The sequence below is a fragment of the Phycodurus eques genome, chromosome 7 (genome assembly GCF_024500275.1).
Source record: "Phycodurus eques isolate BA_2022a chromosome 7, UOR_Pequ_1.1, whole genome shotgun sequence".
In the NCBI taxonomy this organism is placed as follows: Eukaryota; Metazoa; Chordata; class Actinopteri; order Syngnathiformes; family Syngnathidae; genus Phycodurus; species Phycodurus eques.
The window spans coordinates 25,503,735-25,513,821 of NC_084531.1; the positions used below are offsets into that span (position 1 = coordinate 25,503,735).

Sequence of the window (10,087 nt, forward strand, 5' to 3'; positions counted from 1 at the left end):
GAAAGCACTTGAACAGGAGACAATAGTCTAGGAACTAAGGACAAATGTGTCTATAAAGCTCAAATATCACATAAACGAGTAACATGATCACAAAGAACGTGGGAGTTCATTACGGTGAAGCAAACCAGTTTGAATGGCAATCACCACGAAAGTGCTATTTTGGCCTGTCTGCAATCAGGGTAAACTACTTAGTCAAATATATCCTTGGAAAAAAGTTAATGCCAGTTAGACCTGTGCCTATTTGATTGTCATGCATACATGTTTTTAAATGGTTATGATAAACAATTGTACTGTTGCTAGCATGGTCAGTTACATTTCAATTAACATTACGGCATCTCCTGGGAAGACTTTCTACAAGCTTTTGCAGTATTTTGGGGAATTTCTTTTGTTAATTAAGGAGGATTTGTGAGGTCAAGAGCAGCTGGCCTTGGACAAGAGGCTCACCATTTTTTTATTTGACTACGACAGTCATTTTGGAGCAGGAAAGGGCCTTAGCAGTTCCTGCAATTAGAGGCATAAAAATGTATAAAATGTCTTGGTAGGATGAAGAATTTTATGCAAAAAGGGATTACGACAAACTCCTGTTTAATTATTGAAATTAATTGTTCTAATACCTATATTCACACAGCATACATATAACATTTTTAAAAATGCTCTGTCATCATGATTGAAGTGCCTGACTATGCTGTTGCAGATTCCGTGGAGGGCTGGATGTGTCCCATGGACAGACAGGGATTGAATCTGTCTACACAGTTTTCAGACAAAGGGAAATTATGTTACATGTATCAACCAAGCTTCCTTTCACTGATGGTGATGTCCAGCAGGTACTTGACCTTCACCTCTTAATCTCAAGACATGAACTTCAAACATCAATCTGTCTGCGAACCAACATTTCATCCTCTGCCCCCTAAGCTTCAGAGGAAAAGGCACATAGGAAATGACATTGTGGCAGCAGTTTTCCAAGAAGAGCCTACACCCTTTGTTCCTGACATAATTGCCTCCAACTTTCTGCACGCCTATGTGCTGGTTCAGGTTGAAAATGCATGTACGGAGAACACAATTTACAAGGTAGAAACCAAATTCTCAAGGAATAACATTTCAAATTTGGTACGTCCAAGACCCACCACTCAAGCTGTTATTAATCATTTTGACAGGTGTCTGTCACTGCAAGGGAGGATGTACCTCTCTTTGGGCCCCCACTCCCGAACCCAGCTGTCTTTAGAAAGGTGAGATGGTTTATACTAACAAAAACAAAAAGCACATCTGAATGAGTTTGTCTTCAAGATGGATTTCCCAAACTTGACAAATTAGGATTCTTCCTCCCCAGTACTGAAAGCACCATAGTATTGACATAGTCTATAGAGTACACAATGATAAATAACCCAACAGTTGATTTATTAAAACATGAAAAATTAATCAAAAGGCCATTTGTCAAAAAAATGCGTACCAGCTTGACAATCAAATGGTTTAACAGCCCAAAGTCTTAGAAGCGCTCTTATAAAGCAACAATTATGCCTGTTGGCTTTTAGTTAGAGGTACAAGGGTTGCATGTAAAGATTTCAAACTCCTTGGACAAGGTATGGTCTGTCTACTTATAGATGGACTTCTTTAGACAAAACTGGTACACTTGTTTCTTAAATATACAGCATTTTCAATGAGGACCCAAAAGCTTCAGTTTTGTAGCTTGACTTAGATTAGTTTTTGTTGCACGTGAACAAAACGGATAAGAATTATTTTTGCAACAGTTTCCTCTTCATCACTGAACCGGTCCCGTTTCTCCTCAATGTCTTTTCTCTCCAGGGCCCAGAGTTCAGAAACTTCCTGTTGACAAAGCTGATCAATGCGGAAACCGCCTGCTACAAATCTGACAAGTTCGCCAAACTAGAGGTGACACATGAAGGCACACTCCGAATTCCAGTGTCATAAACCATCTTGCTGCACAGGTATTTAGAGTGTGTTTGGTGTGTGCATGAATGTGAATTTATTCCAGGGTCGAACACGAGCTGCGTTGCTCGACAACCTTCACGATGAGCTTCACAGACAAAGCCAGGCCACTCTGGGTCTCAGCCAAACTGAAGAGGAAGACAAGCTGGAGAATGGGGGACATGGCGGTCTTCTGGAGTCATTCAAGGTGAATGTGATGAGTGTGTAATCGTCTTTCACTGTGACTTTTATGTTGATGCCATTATAGTATTATTACCTACCTTACCCCATATTGTAGGATCCCATTTCTGGATGTTTTTTTTTTTGTGTGTTTGTGCGATGTTGACCAAGTAACTGTCACATAAACAACAAATCACAGTCGGCCAACAACAATACTGTCATTATTTTAAACAATCGGTACAAAAGATGTGGAAATATGCCAGATCTCCCACAACATTAGACCACAACGACCTATGATAACAACTGCTGTAATAGATCTAAGGTTTTATACACCACATTCTGTCCCTGCCATCCAAATTATCAGACAAGGCCACACCCCCCTGTTAATTTTTTTTGTGAGAATGTTTGGCCTCAATTTCTGTTTCTAGCTGACTTGGAGTAGATGAGTTGCTTCTACATACCTTATTTTATTTACAATGGCTGTATGGTTCCAAAGGGTTTGATGTTCCAAGTATCCTAGTTGTACTTTTTGATATCTATGAATCCACAAGTTCACCCAATATTTGAACAAGAACAGTGGTACAAAGGCGGCACGTCTTGTGTACTGGGTAAAGGCGGGTCAATGCATATGACATACATTGTACATTTATTCATGAATCTGTGTTATAATCGTCACTCTTGATCTTAACAGGCACTCTGGACAGTCACACTGCAATTTTTGGAGTCGGTTCCAGTGTCCGCTTTACTCATTGCTGCTCTGGCAGTAGTCATGTATTGTCTGTCAACAATGCAGCGGATGATTGCCTCATAATAAACATTTTGAACATGATGCATTTGTCTTCCATCCATTTTCTATAGCGCTCGTCTTCATTAAGGTCATGGGTAAACTGGAGCCTATCCGAGCTGACTTTGAGCTAGGGTACAATATGGACTGGTTGCCAGCCAATTGCAGAGCAGAAAGCCAACCATGCACAACTGTTCAATTAACTCAACATTCATATTTTTGGAATAAGAGAGGAAGCTGGAGAAAGCTCATACATGCATAGGGAGAGCGTACAAACTACACACAGGAAGGCTGAATCAAATTCGAACATAAGGACTGTGAGGCAGATAGGCAAACCACTACGCAGTGTGCTGCCCACGTTTCCTTCATAATAAAAAAATATAGAACATGGATTAATGGAAAATAAATCATACTTGTACGATAAATGAAATGAAACATTGTCTGAATTGCATCATGAGTATTACAAATAACACCATCAATGATATCCCTTAACACAGTGTTCCCCAACCTTTGCACCGCGGACCAGTTAGGAGTCGTGATTTTTCTCACGGACCGGCTGTGGTGGCGTCCGCATATATATGTATATGTGTGTGTATATGGTGGCACATCGTCGGTTAGAGTATCTGCCTCACAGTGCTGAGGACCGGGGTTCAATCCGCGGCCCTGTGTGGAGTTTGCATGTTCTCCCCGTGCCTGCGTGGGTTTTCTCCGGGCACTCCGGTTTCCTCCCACATCCCAAAAACATGCATGAATTTGAGACTCTAAATTGCCCGTAGGTGTGAATGTGAGTGCGTATGGTGGTTTGTTTATGTGTGCCCTGCGATTGGCTGGCAACCAGTTCAGGGTGTACCCGCCTATCCCAGCTATCCCTAACTGGGATAGGCTCCAGCACTCCCGCGACCCTAGTGAAGATAAGCGGCTCAGAAAATGGATCAATAATATATACATACACACGCACACGCTTGCCTCGCTTCTGCTTCCTCCTTCGCAGTTTGTGGTGCGTCCACTGTGGGTGCGATGCAGGAGTGGGGGTCGGAGTTATTGTAGCCTGCCAGACCAGACTGCAGTTCCGTAGCTCCTCAATGAAAGTAGACTTTTAACTCTGTAAAAGTAGTTCTGCCTGTTTCGAGCAGCAACCTACGACTGTATCTGTATCAGAGCGGACTTGGTGCGTGAGAGTTAACTGTTGCGATAAACCCTTATTTTAAGTAGGACTCCTGATATAGTGTTGTTTCGTTCGAAAGAACAAATCTTTTCAGTAAACGTAATGAGCTAAATTAGTTTATGAAATTATTTCGTTCTTGGAGCTCTGCCGCCGTTAGCCAACCCGCTCGGACCGGAAACAAGCTGTCGAGCCGGCTGGGACCAGAAACGGAAGCGTTCTGTGCAGTCTCGGCGTGTCATTTGAGACGCACAGCTGTAGCGGCGGAGAAGATACGGTCAATTTTCAAAATAAAACACATTGACACGCGAATTGCAATACAACAGAAATTATATAAATTGGTCATTCTTTCTCTGCAGCCCGGTACCGGTCCGCGGACCGGTGGTTGGGGACCACTGCCTTAACACACGGATTCCCAACCAAGGTGCCTAACAAATCACCAGGGGTGCTGTGGGAAATCTTTTATCCCACCCATCTATGCCAGAGGTGTAGTGACAGGCAGAGCAGTGTAATACACTGACCCAGAAATATAAATGCAATGCTTTTGTTTTGCTCCCATTTTTAAAGAGCTGAACCCCCTGATCTCCAATAAAGTAAAACTGCACACCTGTGCAATAAAGGTGTTGCAGTGTATGAGGCAAATGGGTCGCCACACCAGATACTAACAGGGGTTTTGTGTTTGTTTTTTGCCTTTGCTCAATGGTTTTGAAACAACTGAAAAGAAACCTAGGCGTTTATGTCGTTTCCTCTCAATGGGATTCTTGCTATGGAGAATTGCTCCCTCTAGCGGTTTTTCTTTTTTGGTGCAACCTCAAAAACTATTGAAAGTGTAAAAGTACTTTTGTCACATCTATGTGAATATATTGCTTTAAAGCACTGTCTTTCCCCCAACCCACAACACATTGATTTTCACCCCATGCCTTTATTTTTTCATTGACTGCTAACTTAATACTAACTAGTAACCAGTAACCAAATCTATTCCTTCCTTTTCCAGAGGGCCATGCGTGTGAGGAGTCACTCAATGGAGACTGTGGTGGGCTCTAATCGCCTTAGGAGCCCCGGTGGTGGAGGGGGGGTCCCAGCCAGTTTAAGTGGCGGAGCAATGCCACAGAGCACCAGTGAATGTACGAAGAGCACCTACAATGTGAGTTGAAGACGGGAAGTGGAAAAGTCAAGTCTTTATTTTCTTGAAAATCGCTTTTAAGAACGTCAGTTTTAAAAGGCCTATTGAGGACTCCATTTTTAATATTTGATTTTGTTTTCAAGCCTCCAGCATTGTCAGCCAAATCTTCCCTAAAGAGCCCAGTGAAAAGGCGATCAGGACTTTTCCCTCGTCTCCACTCCAGCATCGAAACTCCGACCGACAAATGCACTCGAAGGTTGGTCCTTTCCCAGACACGAGCATTGTCTCTAACATTCAGTAGATGGTGTCCTTCATTGTTTTTTTTTTTTTTGGTTTTTTTTTGTATGTAGTGACCAAAAGGCTACAGAGATCTGCTCACTGTCCCAGGAACTAAGGTCAGAGACATTATCCAACCCCAGCTCACCTGAGATCTGCCCTAACAAAGAAAGGTGTGATATGCTCAATTTTATCCAACAAGAAACATGTATTGTTTAGCAGACTGAGCACGTACAGGGTTTGATCCCCGCTCTCCTGTGTGGAGTTTGCATATCCTTCTGGTTCATGTATGGGTTTTTTTTTAATATGTGCAAAGGTGTGAGTGTGAATGGTTATTTGTGTATATGTATCTGCCCAGCGATTGATTGCCGACCAGAGGTCTGGTTACAGCTCACCCACGACCCTAATGATGACAAGCACTATAGAAACTATATGGAAGTTATTACATGTTACCTATCATTTGATAAAGAAACATCTTTTTCCTCCTATAGACCTTTCATTAAACTGAAGGACAGCGCAGGCAGCAGGCCGAACATCTCTCGGTCTTCATCGAGCACCAGCAGCTTCGGCAGCATTACAGGAGATCCAGAAGCTTTGGAAGACCTAGAAACAGTGAGTGCGGCCCTCAACACAGCATCTCCTTGTGCTTCTATAGGTTCCCTGTGGCACTCCAGCTTAGTCCCACAGTCCAATATCATTCATGGTTATGTGTCATGGTGCAACTACGACTGTACTTTGTGTCATCCATGATTGAGTGATCAGTTCATGTTGTCGCCAATCTCCACTTCTTGGTATTCTTTCACCTTGAGTTATTTTGCTTATGTGCAATTTTCTTCATTCTTCATCCTTCTCCAACCAGGCTAGCCATCCATCCATAGCATCATCCTCTGCCTTTAGTCCTTCGATCAGCATTGATAGCCCGGGGTCAGGAACTCCCATCATAATGTGCCGCAGTTCTACAGGTAATCTCTGTGCTATTAGAATTATACCTGTCTTTTAGACTGTCGAGCATGAGTTGTTCATTATTCCTTTTCCTATCACTGTCTCTCCAGATGGGAAAAATAAGACATCACCGAGGTCCAGCTTGAAGTTCAAATTTGACAAAATGAGCCACTCATCCACAAATGTAAGCCTTTTATTTTCTTTCATGTGAAACATTGAGATTAAATTAGACTATACAATTGTCTACTGTGAACACTGTGAAGTGTTTGACCTTATATACCACATGAATGAAAGTATTTGGACATCTAGTCATGTTGGGGCCAACCAACTGAGGCTGATTTATAGGGCTGAAGTCAGGGTACTGTGTAAGTTCTTCCATACCCAAGTCATCCAACAGTGCGTAGTTTATGGACCTTAATTTGTGCAGTGGGGCACATTCATGATGGAACAAGAAAGGGCCTTTCCAAAACTGTTGCAAGTTTTGGAAAATGCATAAAAAATTCTGATGTGATATAATCAAAGTTTAACATTTAACAGTCACTGCCCCAAAACTGGTCACAAATTGAGCAAACCCGGTCAAGGCATTTCATGATGTATGCTCCCTGGGCTTCCTCAAAAACAGACCTCATCATGTCAGGGTGGAGATAGTGCATCCTTCACTCTCATCCTGAACGCATTATGTCAACAGGGGTGTGTCGTCAACCCCCTAATTTTCTGCCTCTTCACCCACTATTACATGACTGATTAACTGACAACAACTCATCAGCCTTCAGGGAGGAGGTCCAGCATCTGACCGACTAGTGTCTCCACAAGAAGCTGGAAATAAATTAATCCAAGACCAAGGAGAGGTCCTTGGCCTTGTTGTGGATTTCAGGAAATCCAGGAAGTCCATCTTTGAGAGGAAGTTGAGAGGAGTGGATCGGTTTAAATTCCTTTTGTGTCCACATCTCAGCTGACCTAACCTCCTCTCAGATGTGGAAGGCCCAATGGTAGCTTTACTTTTTCAGGAAGTTAAAGCGTGCTGAGCCCTCCATCACCTGCTGGTTAATTTCTACAGAACAACAATTGAAAGCATAAACACCTACTGTTGCACAGTGTTGTGCTCCTGCTGCACTGATGAGGAAAAGGAGGGCCTGCCTAGTGATGAAACTACAAATCACCCTCTGAGAGAAATCTACACTTGCTGACTTGAGAAGAAGGCAAAAAAAAATCTGCTGTGATATTCCCTATTCTCCCACTCTCCTCTGGAAAGACATATCAAAACTCTCAAATGTAGAACCAAAATAATAATCAACAGCCTCCTGCCCGCTGGCCATCAAAGCCAGTTTTTTTAAGGTTTTCTTTTTAATCTTAGTTTTAGCTAATGTTAGTGTGTTATCTTTTCATGATTGCAATATATTCTGTTGTGCAGTTTACCGAATCACTTTCCAGAGAGCTGCTTTTAACTGCATTTCACTGATGAATGTTGTCTGCTGTGTACAGTGAAAATAAAGAATTGTAAGATTCAGGGGGAAGTAGACTTTTGGCCATTACCTGATTGCTTGAATAATTCTTCAAACGTTGTCTCAATACTATAGTTTTTATGAAGTAAAATTTGATTAATCTATATTCAGTTGTTTGTTTGTTTTTTCAAACCTGTAGAATAGTTTTCTTGTTGAAATAATGTCAATCATTGTCTGTCAACCATTGATATCAGCGATTGACATGTAAATAAGTCTCCGCTTCTCTCTTTCAGTCGGAGTAATCTGATGACCAGACTTGAGAGGGCCGGGCCTGTGCGGGGTGAATGGAGCTGTGCAAAATACAAGGACGCTTTCAAAACCAAATTATTGTAGAACCACTTCCCGAAGCCATGGATAATCGAGCAAGACTAGCAAGGGCAGCATAGTCCCCAAAATAACTGGCAATACTGTGAGTGTACAGTGCGGAACCACTTTTGATGGGTTCTTTTTGACGAGACTTTTGGCAGACAGAAAGTAGTTCATATTTTACCGATGTTCGGTGCAGTTATGTGGTAAATTGCTCATATCACATTAACAAACCCTGGCCACGCTGAAATACTGTGAGTGTTGGGCGAGCTAGACTGTGTCCAAAGTTTATAGTCTGTGTTGGCTTAACACTGTACCCTTGTTGAATAGTAACATGAGCTAAAAACCTTTTGAAGGTTGTACTTTTTAGCTTGTCGGCTGCTGGCCAGTTAGGAGCTTCAGGCGTTCCCCATGTCTTTAAATGGTCTGGGAACAGATCCTATTAAAATAAAACCATATGTTTAGTAGTGAGGTATTGGAGGTCTAATGTGTATTTGTGTAGGATTTGAGTTGTGTATATGAAATTGTTCTTTTTTTATTACAGAAATTTTTGTTACCTTGCTAGCTGCCGCACGGTGAATGCTGCTGGAGTTCAGTCAACCCGCGTAATAGCATTTCTGCATTTGTCAAGACGTCAAATTTCTGAATTCATGTGCTTGGCTCGCCACAAAATGATGTGCAGTACATGATACTGCATAAACATTTCAGCAAGATTTTATTCTCCAGTCATAGCTGCGTGTTACTTTCATTGTGTGCCATGATGAAAATCTAACAACCACATTTTTTAAAAATAAGATTTTGCACGTCAGTATATTTAAACAAAATATATTTCATCCTCCGATACATCCCATAGATGCTTCCATACGTTTTCTGCACCACTTATGTATGATATAAATTATATTTTCCTGTCATGACTTGAAAAAGGCTGAATGAACCTTTAAACCAGTTTTGGCAAAAACACACTGAATGTGAAGTTGAAGTTTTTCTTTGTTTGTTGTTGTTTTTCTTATGAAGTCCATTACATGTGCAATGCAAAGGTAGTCGCTTACATGCACAACAAGGCAAGACTAGTTTAAAGTACTGGATGATGGGACATCAATTTGACAAAAGGAACCGAGGAAAAAGACTGAAGAATATCCATATCTCCTGTGACCAAAGTAAATCCGTCCTTTGGAAGGTTTTTCTTGTTCTAACTTTTTGGAGGAATGTTCTTTTGACAGAATGAATTTTCAGGCATCATTTTTATTTATGTATGACTGAGGGGGAAGTTGATGTCCTGAGTGATTATATAGACGAAAGAAAACAAGGAAACATAAATACATATTTATAAATATTATTGTCGTTTAATTTGCAGCAGCCGAAATGCCATGCAGCCTTTTCACTGTTAATATACTTAATTTATTAAATGATAATTTTTTTAGTATTGTAAAAAAAAAGAAAGGTACACAAGCAAATAAAATAACGAGAATAAATATATGAATTTTAATGCTGTCTAAATATGTAAATGTATATTTCGTTACGTAATGTGAAATTTATTCAAATAAAATGTATTTTGTGTCAGTTTTGCATTTGTCATTTTTTGAGGGGCAAGTGTCCATTTTAGGCTATGTCATAGTATTTTAGCTATTTAGGTTAAAGTTGTGTTGAAAGGCTGCAAAGTAGTTTGGATTAGTAGCAACTCCATTATGCAATTAAACATGTTTAAAAAAGTACTCAAGTATGCGAAATACGTGAGAAGTAAAAGCTTTGCAATGTAAATATAAAAGTAAAAAAAAAAGTTAAAATATTTTTTTGCAAAAGCTATGCCCACTTTAAATAAGAGTAAGACTGTCAAATGCTGTCAAAACAGAGTGAGAGTTGCTTTGCACGAGTTCGTAAAGCAGCCCTGT

The 10,087-nt window shown here is 40.9% G+C and overlaps 1 protein-coding gene across 12 annotated transcripts in view; it reads left to right on the forward strand.

Moving 5' to 3' along the window:
- The window catches only part of LOC133404865 (rap1 GTPase-activating protein 2-like), a 79,671-nt gene extending 69,913 nt beyond the window's left edge, over nucleotides 1–9,758 (forward strand). For all 12 annotated transcript variants that reach the window (XM_061681324.1, XM_061681317.1, XM_061681312.1 and 9 more), the window contains 12 exons: nucleotides 695–824; nucleotides 913–1,068; nucleotides 1,155–1,226; nucleotides 1,801–1,887; nucleotides 1,991–2,131; nucleotides 5,044–5,193; nucleotides 5,316–5,428; nucleotides 5,523–5,621; nucleotides 5,940–6,060; nucleotides 6,308–6,410; nucleotides 6,501–6,574; nucleotides 8,126–9,758. In XM_061681324.1, the coding sequence (XP_061537308.1) occupies nucleotides 695–824; nucleotides 913–1,068; nucleotides 1,155–1,226; nucleotides 1,801–1,887; nucleotides 1,991–2,131; nucleotides 5,044–5,193; nucleotides 5,316–5,428; nucleotides 5,523–5,621; nucleotides 5,940–6,060; nucleotides 6,308–6,410; nucleotides 6,501–6,574; nucleotides 8,126–8,134 (1,255 nt within the window). In that variant the 3' untranslated portion in view covers nucleotides 8,135–9,758. The remainder of the gene's footprint in view (nucleotides 1–694; nucleotides 825–912; nucleotides 1,069–1,154; nucleotides 1,227–1,800; nucleotides 1,888–1,990; nucleotides 2,132–5,043; nucleotides 5,194–5,315; nucleotides 5,429–5,522; nucleotides 5,622–5,939; nucleotides 6,061–6,307; nucleotides 6,411–6,500; nucleotides 6,575–8,125) is intronic.
- The last annotated feature ends 329 nt before the right edge of the window (nucleotides 9,759–10,087 follow it).